We start from the raw sequence: 16924 nt of genomic DNA on the forward strand, positions 1-16924 counted from the left end.
TGGAGACATGGTTCCTGTCCCGCCGTCCCATTAGGGGCACCATCTGTGTCTCTGCAGGTGACCACCAGAGCCCCAACACGGGGCCCTCCAGCTTCAGGTCTGGAAGCTACCTCAGGTCAGCCAGCACGGGAGGGGATGACGAAGTCGGCCCCACAGGCTGCATCCCGAGCAGGCTCACTTAGCGTTGCCCAGACTCCCTAAAAGCCTTTACAGAGGGGGAGCCCCTGACCTCCCGAGGCATCTGACCGCCTTACCTGCCAATTCAGACCCGCAGGCCTGCCCAGCTCTTCTGCACACGCGGGGCCACGTGGGAGGCCTCGGCAGGTCCCCGGGGGAAACCCCCGGAAGAGCCTGAGCCAGCAGCCTCTTCCCCACTCAGCTCACGGGGCGTGTGCCTACTTCCTAACCACCTGGAGAGATGCCTACCAGCTCCGCCTAAAACAAGAACCTGAGGCTCAGAGAGGTTATGTCACCAAGCCGAGGCGACACACCTGGCCAAAGGCAGAGTCTGAAGCCTGACCCTGGACTGTGCGCAGCTTTTCCCCCACCAGCTGGAGGAGACCGCTTCCCCATTCCCGCCATTCATCAGGGCTCCCCAGAGGCTGCCTCCGTGTCGGCCCCAGCTCCTAGGCCTTCAGGCTCTGCTCCCACCTGGAAGCCGCAGAGGCTGGGAAGCTCATCGGCTGCATGGTACTGACAAGCTCCCGAGAACATCTAACACGGTGCCCCTGGCCCCCCAGGGCTGGGCAGGTCTGCTGAAGGATAAATACCTCCCTGGCTGGCTGGGCCCGAAGAAGCCAAATGCTGAAGGCACGGACAGCACCCAGACACGTGGAGAACACTGGGCTGGCTCTCCCTGCACGGGTGCATGCGGAGGAGCCCGTGGGGGACCCTCAGGAGTTAAGTGGAAATGCAGGTGCCTGAGTCCTCCAGGACCCAGTCGACGACGCCAGCTGGGGCCAGCCGGGGGGGAGGGGGGTGCTGTGCAGGGGCGCTGGCTGTCCTGGCCCCCCCCAGTTCCCAGATGCAGTGAGAGTGTCCAGAATGCCCAGGGTGACCTGGCAGGGCCCCCCAAAGCCACTCCTTTCATTCTCCCGTTACGGGCCCGGGGGTTGGGGGGACGACTGATGAGGTCTCACTCAACAACCCACTTTTATGACAAGCTCAATAAAGGCCATTTTAATTTCAGATTCCTTCACCCTCATGCATACAGAGGTGGAAGGCACAGGGCCCCAGTGAACACAGGTGGAGCAGGAATCAAGGCCACACTGCAGAACCACCCCCCAACCCTCGAGTGCTTGCTCCTGGACAAACCTGACTCGGATGCGCCCACATTGGGCCTTTTGTCAGATTTAGAGAAAACTCCTGGCGCACCCATCCGATGGGCAGCCCACTGCTAAGCTGCCGTGGGCGGGAAGAGCCAGGCATGGGGCAGAGAGGGGGTCAAACCCCCGTTGAGGCAGCCTGGGGCTACCTCTCCCAGGGGGAGCTGCGATCTTCGGGCCCATCAGGACTCCGAGGTAGCAAACATTTTCAAGTGACTCCTTCAGGTTAAACCAAACGTAGTCCACTCTGCGTATGCGGGCCCCGCCCACGGGGGCCTTCCACTGGCAGGTGGCGAGCCTCCGGGGGCAGAGAGCAGGTGGGGACAGAAGGGCATAACCTCGGGGGCTCGGGGACGGATGTGAGTCCCACAGGGCTGAATCCCCTTCATTTATTGACCCAAGTCCCATAGTACAAATCCCCGGCCTGCCACCACCCAAAATCGAGCGAGCTCTTGATTCTTGCTCCCCTGATCACGATGTCGTTCTCTGCATGATTAGCTGCTGGTTCTCCAGACACTGCTTCAGCTTGTCTTCCGTCAGCGTCAGCCGCTGCTCCAGGATGGAGACCGTCTGCAAAATAAATGGTGGTCAGGCTTCAGAGGATGGAGGGGCTACAGGGCTGCCCTGGGGCTCCCCTCAGCTGGGAGATGAGTGAGCGCCCCTGAGCCTAGGAGGGCCTCTGCCTGTCCAGTGAGGACCACTGCAGGAATATGCCCTCTGGGAGTTAGGCCCTAACTCCGTCTCTGAGCCCCTTCTTGCCTGTCATGGAAGGACAAGGCCAAGCTCACGGGAGTCCTGGAGACTAGGAGGTGACTCAGGATGGTGGCCAGCACTTCTTAGCTTGACCCATGCTGGCAACGCTTGTCATCATGTTGGCTTCCAGAGGCTGAGCCCTTGGGCTCCCTGGCCTCTCCCGCATACCCAGCATGGCTGACCTGGGGACCTAGCCGTCTGGCTTGCCAAATGCCCCCAGCTGCCGGGGCTGCATGTGCCTCATGGGCCAGGGCCAGTCTCGCAGACATGGCTGCTGGGCAAGGCTGCAAAAAACCCGCCCACCTTCTCTGGCTTTGGACAGAGTGCTGGCAGAGGGGTGGTGCTGTCTGGGAGCCCGTGTGCTCCCCACAGAGCAGCTGGCCCACTGCCCTCAAGGACTCCCCGCCCAGGGCCTGCCCACCAGTCCCACGGCCAACCCCAGCCCTCGCCCAGCCTGCCCCATGCTGGCCATGACGGCTGAGCTCTGCTTCACCTCCTCCTCGAGGGCTGGGTGAGAGCCTGTGCGTGCCAGGCCCGCACCAGGCACGGGGTAAGTCCACCACGAATGAGGCAGGCTTGGTCCCTGTGTGGTGCAGCCTACAGCCAGCAGGAAGGGGTCAGATTAAGAAACAATACTTTCTATTAATTTTACCCATTTGTCTGTAGGCTTTCCCAAGAGGTTTTGCCACCTTCCCTGAGGCTCCAAGGAGGCTCTGGGCCTTCGTCCAGTGAAAAGGAAACTTTCCTTTCATACATTTAATAAAACACTGAAACATTCTGGGAGGGAGTTTCCCCTCTCAGGCTGCTGTAAATTCTCACAGCATCCCGCACGGATGTCGGCTACTCCTCCTGGCGGCTGGCCCTTTCGAAGTGAGCCGGCCTGGGCTGCAGGGGCTCTGAACCCTGGGGTACAGGCCTGAGCCTGAAAAGGTGTACTGCACCCTGAGAGGCAGGGCTGGGCTGAAGGAGATAGTCACACTCCCCCTGTGCTGGCCAGGAGCCGCGTTGGGGGGGGGGGGGGATGGTCTGTACCTCGTAAAAGTGGCGGCGGAAACAGCCCCTGGCTGGCCCAGAGCAGCATTCCTGGAAGTTTCCACTGGCGGCTGTGAAACGCGCGCTGAGCCAAACTCCAACATCATTCCTCATCCAGACTTTTTCCGAGGGCCCCGGACTCCAGGCCACAGTGGGGGAGCCGGCCGGCTTTTCCTCTTTGCCCACCCCCGCCCCGCCCCTTTTAACTTTTCACAGGGACCAAAGTCTGAAATGTGGAGGCAGTGGGTCCTGGGCCAGTGTCAATACCAGGGCTGCCACACATTTCACGAGGCCTCCACTTAGTTCCACAGGGGTCCTATGCTTCAGCTTGGTAGAAATATGGCCATTTGTCCATATTACATTTCTTTAAGCATAAATGCACACACCTGTTTCATATGCAGCCCCCCCAGAAGGAGGGTGCCAGCCCGGTTGTGGGCCCTTCCTTTGGGAGCTTTGAGGGGGTGCTTCATGGCATGTTATAGACAAAAAAGCTTAAAGTCCACTGCTCCTCAAATCTGCAGCTCCTCCTTCTCCCTGCTGTTCTCCGGCTTCTCCCCTTTTCCAGCTGCGAAACGCTCTGGAAGAGTCATCATCTCTTGTTTGGTCTCTACTTCCCCTCTCCCCCACACCCCCAGCACACTCTGCCAAGATGCTGAGTGGCAGCCACCATCCAGGGATGAGGTCCACCAGGCTCTTCGTGCTCATATTTGATCCCGCCCGACCCCCGTCTGAGCCGGACGGATGGGCCGGGAAGAGGGGGACAAGTTTTGGGTATCTGTACATTAGAACGTTGTCCGGCGTTCTCTGCTCCACAAGTTTTCCTTAATAGTCCTACTCTAATAAAAGCATGGGGCGTCGTTTTTGTGGAAAATGGTGTCTCTCAAGGTAAAGTGAAACCTAGAAATCCCAATGCCTAATTTTACTGATGTGCCTTCCCTACACCAGGGAAAAGGTCTCCCCTGCGACGGAATGGCTGCCTTTGGGGCACTTGAGGAGCAGAGGTCCAACACACTCAGGGCTGGCGGTACAGACAGTAAGAGGGCAGGCGGGCCATCTGCAGGGACTCAGCCCAGGCCACCATGGTGCCACCCTGCCTCCTGGCTGCTGGGGCCTACAGGGGGAAGGGGAAAGCACCTGGGATAGCACACAGGCAGGCGAGGGCATCCCCAGCAAGGACTGATTCCGAGCCGTACTGCGTGACCCTGTTCACAGTGTGACCTTCACCTGCTGGTTCAGAGCAACATCCCCGCACCAAGTGTCAGGCACACAAGCAAGCCTCAGTAAATACGTGCTGCCTCAGCGTCCAGAAGGCAGAGGCGGTAGTCCGTTCCTCCGGCTGCCCAGGGCCACGCCGAGCAGGCTGCTCACCCTGCCTTGTGCTCCGGGTCCTGCCACAGGGGGCCCAGAGACAAGAGGGTGGGGAGGAGCACTACTGAAGCAAACAGCTCGTCTTCCAGACACCGAGCCCCCACCCCCCGCCACCTTCTCACCCTCCTTTCGCTCGGGGCAAATGAGAGCTGGCCCTGCAAGCAGCCCTGGGCCCACATGGCCCCTTACCTTTCTCTGTGCAGAGGAACGGTGGGCCAGAGGTCTGGTCCCAGCCTCTCCCCCTCATAAGTCCCACAGCTTCTAAGTCCCCAAGGAGGTGCAGGCTGGGTCTGGTGGCAGATGCCAATGAGGGAAGCAGCCCTGCCTGACCTGGGTGCCTGTGGCCTCTGCCTTTCCAGCAGGGCAAAGGAAGAGTGGAGAAAGGGCTGAGAAGGCCAGGGTTCTGGCTGCTGGGCAGACCTGTCTGGGCAAGGTGACCCATCTCCTAGGCCTCCTGCATGCTGGGGTCCAAACTCCTCCAGAAAGGTCCCTTCTGTCTGTGGACCTTGGAGAAACCAGGCAACTCATTCCCTCTCCCTGGGCCTTGTGCCATCCGGGCAGCTTACTCTAGAGTCCCCTCTGTAATTGGGGTGTGGAGCTCAGACTCAAAGGGAGACTGGTGGGCAGAGCCAGGACCGGCTCTAGGGAGGGGGGAGGGGGCGGTCATCCTGATGATTTTTGACACACTCTGCTCCAGGGGCTGTTCCTGGCAGCTGACGTTCACGGAGTGCTCATGATACGCCAAGCGCTCTTCAACAATCCTTCAGGGCGGGAGCCCTCGTCATCCCCATTTTTCACATGAGGAAACCAAGCCACAGTGCTATTAAGCAACTTGCCTAAAGTCCCATAGCTTATAAATGACTGGCCAGGGCCGTGAACTGCGGTGGCCCGGCTTCAGAGTTTGCACTAAGGCACTGGGAGCTGCACCTTGGCTCTGTCCCCATCATGCACTTATTCCTCCCCACCTGCTCCAGCCATGCCCGAGGGCTACTCGCCATGTAACCCCAGGAGGCCTGTGTCCCCCACCCAATGCCCAAACTCAGGTAGCCTGAGGAGGAACCTGTGGATCTCTATTCTTACCCACCAGCAGCCACCTTCTGTCCTGTCCAGGTCACCTGGCCAGGTGGCTCCAGATTAAATGAGCAGAAGCAGTGGGAAGGGACCACCCCCCAGGGTCACCCAGCAGCCCCCTCACACCATTGGGCCACCCTCAGAGGTGGTTCCCAGGCCTCAGATGCCCCCAAACCCCATACAGCAGTCTCTCACCTGACTGAATTATCACGAAAGTCACAATTTTGGCTACAAAAAGGCAATGTTCTATGGATAAAAGGGACATACCAACAAGAACCTTTTAGTAGATACGTGATGAGAAAGTACCCGAACACTTGAATTTTAGATGCTTTCTTTCACCAGGGTGCCATGTCACTCAGCACAAGTGATCAGTTCCCCAACACACTATGGAACTCACCCAATTCCCTGCTGGTGCCCCACCCCTCACAACACGGGGCTCGACTACTCTGCCCCTGAACCACAGTGACAGGAAGCAGAATTCAGACCCCATGCCTGGACACCATCACCCCTGTCCAACACCACCCACTTCCAAGGTCACAGCCTTCACCTGCCAGCCACAGGGGAGCCTCACGGGGCAAGGTCACAGAGACCCAGAAGTTTCATCCTCAAAGTCACACCTGTCAGAGACTCACCTGGGGGCTTGTTTCTGAACCACCTTCTGCTGCTGTCACCGGCAATTTCCAGGAAGCCACAGCCCTGGTCACGGGAAATAGTGCCCTCAGAAACATTCCTGCTTGCTGTTGAACATATTCTGTTGTTTCTCGAGACTGAGGCCTGGCACACTCGGCTCGGCGCCCATTTTTGTAAATAAGGTTTCACTGTCATGCTCATCTGCTCGCGCACCGTCTACGGCTGCTTTCTGACGAGGCCAGCAGGTTGCAGAGTTGTGACAGAGACCCTCTGGCCCACAAAGCCTGATATTTACTGTTTCGGAAGTTTGCAAACCCTTGCCCCAGACTCTCTTCACGCACTCCTCAGAGCGCAGCCCCTGGGCTGGCCTGTGTCACCAAGGGTGACAAGGATACACACAGCCTCGGCTGGGCCCGCAGGGTGCACACCGCGGTACAGAGGCAAGTACTAAGCAGCAGGACAGAGCAGCAGGGCATGCTGGGAAGAACCGAGGGGTCTGGGCTGGGAAAGTGGCCCTAGGAAGGGAGGGGTGAGCAAAGGCTAAGGAGGAGTTCACCAGGCAAGTGAGCAAGAAGGGCGCTGGGGCCAAAGGATCAGTGAGCACGGAGCCCGGAGGTGGCAGGGAAAGAAACAAACAGTAGGGATGGAGCAAAGGAGGTCCGTGTGCAGGAATGAGGAAGGGCCTCACAGAAGCAGGAGATGGGGCCAGGGCCTGGGCAGCCATGCCAGGCGGCCTTGCCTTCAGCCTCAGAGCACAGGATGGTGTTGGGAGTCCTTGGCCGAGTGGGGAGCAGACCCCTCTGGCTGCCACACAGGGATGCTCTGGGGAGGGCCTGCATGAGTGTGGTTCGGCCTAACCAGACATACCCACGAGGTATGAACTGCCACCACCTGGTGGTAAGTCAGATGGCCGATGGGAGAAGGGACATTCCCTGAGGCCCTGAACACAGGACCTATCACAGGACAGGACGGCCCGCAAGAAAGGTGGAGAATGGGCTCCAGACAGGACAGGTTAAGTGTGAGGCCCATCTGAGGGCCGGCAGGGGGCCCGAACCAGCAGCAGGGCTATTTTGCATTGCTGACATCACCTTTACTGCTGGGGGTAGAGTGGGGGACACGAGCGGGGAGAGCAGTGGACCCACAAGCCCCTGGGCCCCAGACAGAATCCGGGGCACGATGATGCCAGGGACACTGCTGAAGCCCCCTGGAAAGCAGCCTGGCCCCTCAGTGGGTGACAAGGAAGGGACAGCCCAATGCAGGGGGCCCAGCAGGGAGGAGGGTGCTGGAGGCGTTGGGGACCAAAGCCAAGAGCATGAGGGAGGCCAGCTCCGGCTGGGGGCGGGGAAGCATCTCCAGAGGAAAATCCTCCCGGGAGAGGCTGAACAAGGGCATCTCATTCGAATCCTCATTTCACTGCTAGGGGACAGCAGACACTGATCTGTCCCCTGTCAAGTCAACATTAACAGGCGAGCGGCTTCTCTCACTCACAGTTCAAGATGTGTAAGACGGTTCATGTAACACCCTGAAGGGCCTTCTGAGTGGGGTATAAAAATAACCGATTTTAAAGTGACAGGCTTGTATTTTTAGTCCCCTAACAACTTGAGTGATGCTCAAAGAAGTGGCACCAAAATGCCAGTCCTCAGCCACATGTCTGGCACCCAGGGCCCCCAGCTCCAAGTGGGAGACAACACAACACGAAGGACATTTCCATACACACCGTGGCTCCATACCTCACTGCCTTAGACGCCTTTTCCCGACCGGCATCAAGGTCTCTGATGGCTGCCCGAGGCTGCGGGGCCTGGCAGCTGGAACAGTAGAGGCCAGCTCCCACCCTGTCCCCACGCCCAGCAAGGGCTCAGATGGGCCAGTCTGGGTGCCCTGCGTGGGGCAGAGCTTGGGGTGTGTATCTCCACCGACTTCTGAGGTGGCCAAGGCGACAGCCTCCACTCCTGGTGTGTGACAGGGACTCGGGCATCGGTAGCACTGCCAGAGGCCAAAGTGCGTTTGCAGGGCCTCTGCCTGACCGCGCTCTGCTGGAGAGGGCTGGGAGCCAGGCCTGGGGAGCCAGGATGCTCCCGCGGGCTCTGCACGGGCGTCGTGAGGAGGAGGCCAAGTCCAGTGCTCCCTGAGGGAAGGAATCCCCCAGCCTCGGAGGTGCCGCTCGCCTCACGGAGCAGTGCGCAGTCCTCTCGGGACCACTCTCCCTGCCAGTTCCGCCATCGCGCTTTCCCTGGGCTCGCAGGGCTTCTCCTCTGTCCCTTCTGCCTACTTCCCGGCCTCCCACTTCCTCACGGCATGACCTCCCCCTTCTTTCAGCCCTGCTGGCCTCTTGTTTCTCCCCAGACTGGTTTCCTTTTGAGGCGGGCTCGTCCTGCATTTTCTTCCTCAGCTCTTTCCCCTAGTCCTCGTTTCTACCTCCTTTTCAGGTCTCTTTTTTCATCCCCTTTACACTTGTGTTTGGGGAGAAGACAAGAAAAGGAGCAGGATGTGTTCACAGAGAGTGAGCTCCAAGTGAAGTCCAGGCCCCTGACAAGGCTTGCCTACTCTGGGGCTGACAGACCTGGGAAGGAGAGCTCCAACTCTGACCAGGACTCGGGAGGCCTCTGTGAGGAGACAACACAAGACAGGCTGACGGAAATACGTTTCAAACACCAGCTACAGCAGGTACAAAGGCCCTGAGGCACAGAAGACTATGGCACACTTGGAACTATCAAGGAGGTCAGTGTGGTTGGTCTGGAGTGACTGAACAGGGAAGAGAGTGTGGTGGCCACGAGGAAGGTGGAGGAGGGGCCCCAGGGCCCTCAGCCAAAAAGGGACAGGAACAGGGAGGCCTCCATTCCCTGGCACTGCCTTATCACACTCACAGGTCTGAGCAAGTTTCAGTGGCCGGTTTTCAGAGCAGGTTCCAGAGTGAGTCTTGGGGAAGAGGCTCGGGTCGGGAACTGACCGTGGTCAAGTGGTGCCTCAGCTGGACGTGAAATGGAAGGGAGTGACCTGGCACTTCAGAACACAGACCCAGGGCAGACCCCCTGAGCCAGGGCCCTTCCAGCAGCGGCTCCTCCACCAGGGTACAGGGTGTCAGGTCCGCCACATGCCGTCAACAAGAGGCTCTGGCTCATGGGGGCTTCTAGGCACTGGCGTGGCCTTAGCACCGGTCCTGTCTGGGCTGGCTTCCGGCGAAGCTGCTCGGCCACGACTAACAGCGAGTAACATGTTGGAAGAAGGGAGAAAGACGGAGGGAGACCAGCCAGCCATTCTATGTGCCTCTCTCGGATATTCGGCCAGTTCCCTACAGAAGGCTCCCGCACGCGGAGGCCGCGCTCTAGGCTTCCCCACAGCACTCCCCCGTCCCAGCCTTCTCTCCTGCAGCCCCCTCCCCAGCCAGGGCACTTCTCCACGTCCACCTCGTGCTCTCAGTAGTGCCCTGGGTGGAGCATGGAGCCCCACTTAGGTGGTTTTTATGGTCACCATCCCCTCCCGGGCCTCCCCGGAACATGGAAGACAGGTGGCCCGGAGGTGGACAGGGGGCATGGGCGGGAGAGCTCACCTCCGGCCACACGCCCCCCTCAAGCACTCTGCTGGGCTCGGGGCACGGTGGTGAGGGGAACTAAAGCAGCCCTGGGACGGCAGTGTAGCAGGAAGCCAGGAGACCGAGCCATCGGTGTCTGAAGGGGGCAAGACGGGCAGTGAGGCAAGAGGGTGACGCGGTTGGGGTGGGGGGTGCCACACGAGGCGTGTGCCAGGGCCGCGGAGTGGGGAGACGGTCAGAGGGAGGGAAGGGAAGTATGCAGGGCAGAGGCAGCACGGGGCAAAGGCCGGGAGAGGGCAGTGGGAGTGGTGAGCACAGGAGGGTGCTAGGGCGGGTGGGGGCCGCAGGAAGGGCTGACGGGGCGCAAGAAACCAATCCCGTGACTGGATCATGCTGTCCACGACCCTTCTGGCTGCTGAGTCAGGCAGGGCAATGCCCTCACGTCAGGGCTCTGCTCGAGGAGTGTCCTCACGGGATCCAGGCAGGCTACCCCTGCCCCAGGGCCCTCAACGAGTGGCGGGTACCCTAGGCCCCACCTTCCACCTCAGCTTCCCGGGACTCCTGGGTCCTTCACCTCCACACTGCTTCTGCCATGTCCCTTTCCTGTGCAGGAGCTCAGGGATAAAGGTCGGACTCAAGGCTCACATTGCCTGTTACTACCACTCTCTCTGACCAAGGCCACCTACCTAAAGCCCCACTCCAACCCTCTTCCCCCTGAAGTCCTCCTGGTCCCAGCCCCACACTTGGTGCCTGTGCTCCCCCCCTCCCAGGATGTCCTGGCCATAGCACTGGGGCGGGCCCTTAGAAAATGCTGTCACGGTAACCCCCAGTCCCCACCTTTGTCCTGTGTGGTAAGGGCACAGGCTCCAGAGCTGTCCTTCCTGGGTTCAAATCCGAATTTGACTACTAACTTGCTGAGTTGCCCTGGGCAAGTTACCTGACTCAAGGCTTCAGATTCCCCGTCTGTACAACGCATCTCTCCAGGCTCCACTGTCATACCATATTAACAGCTAATGTTTATGTGGCCCCCGCTCTGGACGTGGGGGTATCCTGTGGGCAACATGGCTCCCCACCTGACAGGGGCCACGGCTGAGCTCTGGGCTGCAGGGAGCCTCGGGCACAGATGGGGCTTGATGGGGCCCAGAAGAAGGCAGCCTGTGGTCAGGCCTGGTAGGGACTGAGCCATCAGGGCACGTGGGGGTCTGGCTGCTCCTTAAAGTTCTCTTGTGACGGAAAGTTCCTTTTAATCACTTCCAGGCTTGTGGTTGCTTTGGGCTCCTCCAGGAGGTCTCCCACAGAGGCTGGGGCATCCCAACCCCCTCCCCCCAACCCAGAAGCCAGATTCCCGGTGGTAGTGTCCCAGGCGTCCTGGGGCTTAGGGAGAGGGCACAGCTGCCCAACCACACCACTGGGGACCCTGGTTGGTGCCAGGCTGCGGGAAACGTCCTGGCGTTGGCCATTGGCTCAACGCCCCTGTCTCGACTGTGCCGCACAGAATGTCTAACTTTCCTTTGGTTTCATAGCAAAGATGGAAAAATGTGGAATTAATCTCCCCTGTAGCATGGTTTTGACTTCACTCAGATTTTAAAGATCTAAAACAGATGCAAGAAAAGGGGAATCTCTTTGCTGTGGGGTCTTGTGAGTTATCAAAACAAAGCGGGGCTGCCAGGCTCAGCGCCCGCACAGCTCTACCTCATCTCCTGCCAGCCCCAGCTTTGTCTGCTGGCGTACGTCTGTGTGTGTGTGTGTGTGTGTGTGCACGTGCGTGTGTGCACAGGCAGGGCCGTCTTGCGGATGGTGCCCTGGCCAGCCAGTTGCCATATGTCAGGGGTGAACGGGGGCCGAAAGGGCCAGCATGGCTTCCTGGGAATGTGGCTGCTGGTCTGAGCCCTGCCCTCCCCGCCAGCCAAGACTCTGCCTCTCTGCCCCAGCCTCTGTCCAGTGCCCCGTGGTCTGTGGTCTTGGAGTCAAAGGTGCAAATGCCGGCCCTCAACAGCCGTTGACCTCCATCGCTCTGAAGGCCAGCTTCACGAAGACAGGGGGTTTTGTCTATTCTTGCTCACCGCTGTCTTCCTGTTTCTAGGCACAGCTCCTGGCACATAGTAGGTGCCACCCTGGGCTCGGGATGGACAAATGCAGGCCCTGAGTGCCACCAAGATGCAGAGAATTCAGGTCCTCCACCAGCCAGCCCAGGTCCCCTGGAGCCCGCCTGGCTAGTGAGGACCCCTCCTCCCACAGCTTGGGCCTTGGACCCGGCAGGCTCGAGGGGACAGTGGGGGAGGGATTGGAGGGTAGGTAGGCCAGAGGGGCCCCTGTCAGCTGGCCCTGGCCTCAGCAGGATGTGGGGGTGCACAGAGTGGGGTGGGAGTCCAGGAAGCAACCCACTTCCTCCCCCTCCCACCTCAGGCCTCATTTGATGAAGGCTAACAGCTTTGAGCTCCGAACTTCAGAGGGGAAGAAATGGGCAATTCCCTCTCACGCTGACGTCTTACAGACTAACTTGCCCAGGATCACACACAGCTGATGCACAACAAAATGTGTTTCTGAAGAAATTCCTCTCAATCTCTCTGGGCTCAGCAACTGTCTTTTTAACCAACCCCTTTCACCCCCCAGTTTGCTGCTAACAATACAAAATGAGCCTTTGTCCCTCGAGCCCACAGGTCCATGTTTCTGTTTCACATTATCTCAGGGATATAGGATTTCTCTGACGTTTCTGCAGCCCCCCAGCCCCCACCTCTACTGAGGATTAGCTCTCTTCGGGAAGCACATGAAACACTATTTTCTATTGGTGGATTAGCCATGGGATTAAGGAATCTTGGCTAATTTACCTTCCTTGCGGCTTAAAAGCAGCTCCTTTTAAATGAACACAGGCTTTTCCATCTTACTACTTACCCCCACAAGAAAAGGTATAAAGTGGGTCCACTCATCACCATCCATAAAACCGAATGCTCCTGGGATCCATGGGGTGCTACCCACACCAGGACAGAAGATCTGAGCTGCATATCCCACCCACACTGGCTTGAGTTCAAGCTCATCCCTTTGTCAGCCCTGGGCAGGCCACCAGGGAGGCAAGGTTCTAACCGGGACAGGGCCTAAGGTGCAGGATGCCAATCACTGCTCGGCGACAGGCTCTGCTGTACTCTGACTCCAGGGTGAGTCCAAACAGGGCTAAGCATGGGGCGTGAACCTTGGCTCGGACCACCTTCTGCATTCCATTTCTTCGGAAGTTGACTTTTCCAACAATCCGTAATCCAATATGGTAGTTAATTTACCACAACCTGATAAAACACCATCATCCCAAGTCAGACAGACTGTCAGGTAGCTTGTTGGAGGACTCAGGACCGCCTGGCAAGCAGGAGGTAGCCCTAGCCCAACAGGCCCAGCTCAGGGAAGAAGGGCTCACAGGATTCCCCTGCCCTGCCAAGGACCCACTGGCCCGTGGTAGGAAACCTACCCTCTCATCTTGGATGGTTTTCTGGAGCCACCAGCTGGGCCCAAATCAGAAAGGGGGGGGGGCATGGACCTGCTCCCCGAGAAGCCATGCCTCTCTGAGTTGAAAGCATCTTTCTGCCTTTTTTCGTCTGCCAAGCGAGAGGGTCTGTACCGGCAGTCCAGGCCCGGAGAGGGCCCTCCACGGGGCAGGAGGACGGGAGTGGCCAGTCCAACTGTAGCTCTCCCTGCCCGTTCTAGTGGCACTTCATTTGGGAGAGTGCCAAATGGACAGAGGGTCAGCTGTGACTTGGTTCATCACAGAGCCATGTAGGCCAATTTGGGACTCCCTGTCACAACCGGAACACTCATAGGCCCCTTCATGTGGCCAGTGCTTATTAGCACCCTTCCCTGGAGGGCCCCTGGGTCCCCAGCAGAGCGCGAGCAAACCACCCACAGTCCCCTTCTTCCCTCCTCTAGAGTAATCCCAGAGTCAGTCTGAACGAGATGCCCCTGCATGGGCCCTATTTTCCCACTCCAGCCCCCGCTCCCCCTCCCCCTGCCGAGCTGGCTCAGGGCCTCACAGGAGAACTCTCCTAGGACCGTGAACATTCTGGGGCCCCCCCGAGGTAACTGCAGCCATCCCAAGCCCATCTGGTGGGCGGGGGCTTTCAGTCTGCAGCTTCTTTGGAGAGGGGAGGGGTACTTTGGCCACGACGGCAGACAGCAGAGAAGAGGGAGCTGCTGTGCAGCCCCCCACGCACTCATGAACACGAGCCTGTCCTGCCTTTGAGTGCCGCTAGCAGCACCAGCTTTTGCTTTTTGCAAGGCCAGAGGAGCCTGTGGATACACTGCCAAAAAGAGCAACAGGGCTGGGGAAGGGCCAGGGCCCAGCCCCTCTGCAACCGGCTAGAGTCAGACCCCAAGTACACCTCTAACACAGACCACAGAGTGTCCGGTCCCCAGGAAGCAGCCTCTTGACAGAGGAAAAACAAATCTCTTGTCTCCAAACCCCAAGTGGCGGGAGCGCAGGCTGTCCTGAACTTGACTTTGCCCAAGGGCAGCTCTTGAATGTCTGTACAGAGGACGACAGCTAGATCCCCTCTGGTCTAGGTAGGCCAGGTGGCCAGAGGTGCTGATGTGGAGAGAGGGCCCATGTTGGTGGCAACCGGCAATCACCACCCCAGGTCACTGCCCGTCTCTGAGGGCTGCGTGCCCTCTAGAAACAGGGGTCCTGGCAGGGGGTGGGGGTGGCTGGGCAGGAGACTTTCACTCTACACCTTCCCGACGAGTTTGGTCCCGGCGCACCTGGGAGGGCTGGCCCCCAGCTAAAATGGCACAACTGCTTAAAAATCGAGAGTCTGTTTGTACAAACAACAGTTCATCTGCCCAGGAAAGAGGTATCCTGAGAGCCCCAGAGAGTGGTCAGGCAGGCCCTGCGTTCCCACCTTCCCTACCAGCATGGAACTAGGTGCCTCACCCAAGCAGCCCATCAAATAGGGAACTGCCAGGACCATGGTGGGGAGGGTCGGGATGTCTCAAAACAAAGAGGCCATTCTATCTAACCCCTCAAAGCACACAGACAAAAATCCTTAGCCTTGTTGAGTTAGATCAGCAGAGTTACAACCTGGATATTTCACAAACTCAAATGTCAGAGGCCCAAACCAGCGGGGCTGGGTGGGCCGGCCCCCGACTGCTTCCCACTGCACGCATGTTCTAGTCCTGGAGCCCAGCGGCCCCTGGTGAGTCACAGGAACCTGAACGTGACATCACAGCATTGCTGTGGCCAGCCTGAAGCACGGGTGCCATAAAAAAACATAGTTGGAGCAGGAATTTCATGGTTTGGTATTTTTAAAAAGCAGCAAGATGTGAAACTAGAGTCGAAAATAACTCTGCTGTGGGCTTCTGAGGCAAAACCGCCAAGCCATTTGTTGGGCCCAGGCCCCTCGCCGTAGCCCCCTCAGCTCCTGGGTACTGTCCACGCCTCAGCGCCCCACCCCTTGCCCTTGAGGAAGATCCAGGGACTCTGCAACTCCCAGACACCACCCAAACCTCTCAGTCAGGAGTCGCAAAGGAAGCAAAGGGGGCCAACGCAGGAGGTGAGCTTGTGCAGCAAGGCTAGTTATGGAAAGCAGCCTCTCCCTCCTCACTGGTGAGTTTTCTAGCATCTGTGAAAGGGTCGCCCAGATCACCTGACACACCCCCACAAGAACGTGAGAGGAAAGGTCCGAGCCTCTGTCTGGATACACATTGAATGCCCATCCCCAAGCAGGCAGGCCTGGCAGCCACAGGGCCCACCCTGGAGTCCTTCCTCAAAGGGAGGGGAGATAGGAAGGCAACTCATGGAAAGAAGGCCCTAAGGGAAGTCCCGGCCCCACGTGAGGTGCCAACCTCTGCTGCCTACCCCATGGGATAGGCGGATGGGCAGTGCCTAAAGGCTCCCCTCTACAGAGGAGGAACCCAAGGCCTACTCAGATCTACACAGACAGAAGGAGACAAAGCTGGGCCAGAGCAGCTGGGGCTTTTTTTCTGGACCTCACAGTCCTCTAAGGTTGAGCCAACTTTCTCAGGAAGAGAAGAGCAGGTCAGTGACCCATGGTAGCCATATGACAGGTGTGTGTTCTCTCTAGGGGTGTGTGTGTGTGTGTGTGTGGAAGAGAAGAGCAGGTCAGTGACCCATGGTAGCCATATGACAGGTGTGTTCTCTCTAGGGGTGTGTGTGTGTGTGTGTGTGTGTGTGTGTGTGTGTGTGTGTGTGGACAGGGTCATGAGAGGAAGAGGGGGTACCCACTCAGCCCTAGCAGTTCCTGAGAATTCCCATGTTCTCTCTAGGGGTGTGTGTGTGTGTGTGTGTGTGTGTGTGTGTGTGTGTGTGTGTGTGTGTGTGTGTGTGTGTGTGTGTGTGTGGACAGGGTCATGAGAGGAAGAGGGGGTACCCACTCAGCCCTAGCAGTTCCTGAGAATTCCCATGTTCTCTCTAGGGGTGTGTGTGTGTGTGTGTGTGTGTGTGTGTGTGTGTGTGTGTGTGTGTGTGTGTGTGTGGACAGGGTCATGAGAGGAAGAGGGGGTACCCACTCAGCCCTAGCAGTTCCTGAGAATTCCCATGTTCTCTCTAGGGGTGTGTGTGTGTGTGTGTGTGTGTGTGTGTGTGTGTGTGTGTGTGTGTGTGTGTGTGTGTGTGTGTGTGTGTGTGGACAGGGTCATGAGAGGAAGAGGGGGTACCCACTCAGCCCTAGCAGTTCCTGAGAATTCCCATGTTCTCTCTAGGGGTGTGTGTGTGTGTGTGTGTGTGTGTGTGTGTGTGTGTGTGTGTGTGTGTGTGTGTGTGTGTGTGTGTGTGGACAGGGTCATGAGAGGAAGAGGGGGTACCCACTCAGCCCTAGCAGTTCCTGAGAATTCCCATGTTCTCTCTAGGGGTGTGTGTGTGTGTGTGTGTGTGTGTGTGTGTGTGTGTGTGTGTGTGGACAGGGTCATGAGAGGAAGAGGGGGTACCCACTCAGCCCTAGCAGTTCCTGAGAATTCCCATGTTCTCTCTAGGGGTGTGTGTGTGTGTGTGTGTGTGTGTGTGTGTGTGTGTTCTCTCTCTAGGGGTGTGTGTGTGTGTGTGTGTGTGTGTGTGTGTGTGTGTGTGTGTGTGTGGACAGGGTCATGAGAGGAAGAGGGGGTACCCACTCAGCCCTAGCAGTTCCTGAGAATTCCCATGTCGGGTTTTGAGGAGCAGAAAGTTTCCAAAGAAAAACCTAAACCCGGGGCGCCTGGGTGGCTCAGTCATTTAAACATCTGCCTT

The 16924-nt window shown here is 58.4% G+C and overlaps 1 protein-coding gene across 5 annotated transcripts in view; it reads right to left on the bottom strand.

Annotated features, from left to right (window-relative positions):
- Window positions 1-1165: 1165 nt before the first annotated feature.
- The window catches only part of POC1A (POC1 centriolar protein A), a 71278-nt gene continuing 55519 nt past the window's right edge, over window positions 1166-16924 (bottom strand). For all 5 annotated transcript variants that reach the window (XM_027585763.1, XM_027585765.2, XM_027585761.2 and 2 more), the window contains one exon: window positions 1166-1895. In XM_027585763.1, coding sequence (XP_027441564.1) covers window positions 1797-1895 — 99 coding nt within the window. In that variant the 3' untranslated portion in view covers window positions 1166-1796. The remainder of the gene's footprint in view (window positions 1896-16924) is intronic.

The sequence above is a fragment of the Zalophus californianus genome, chromosome 1 (assembly GCF_009762305.2).
Source record: "Zalophus californianus isolate mZalCal1 chromosome 1, mZalCal1.pri.v2, whole genome shotgun sequence".
NCBI classification, from domain to species: Eukaryota; Metazoa; Chordata; class Mammalia; order Carnivora; family Otariidae; genus Zalophus; species Zalophus californianus.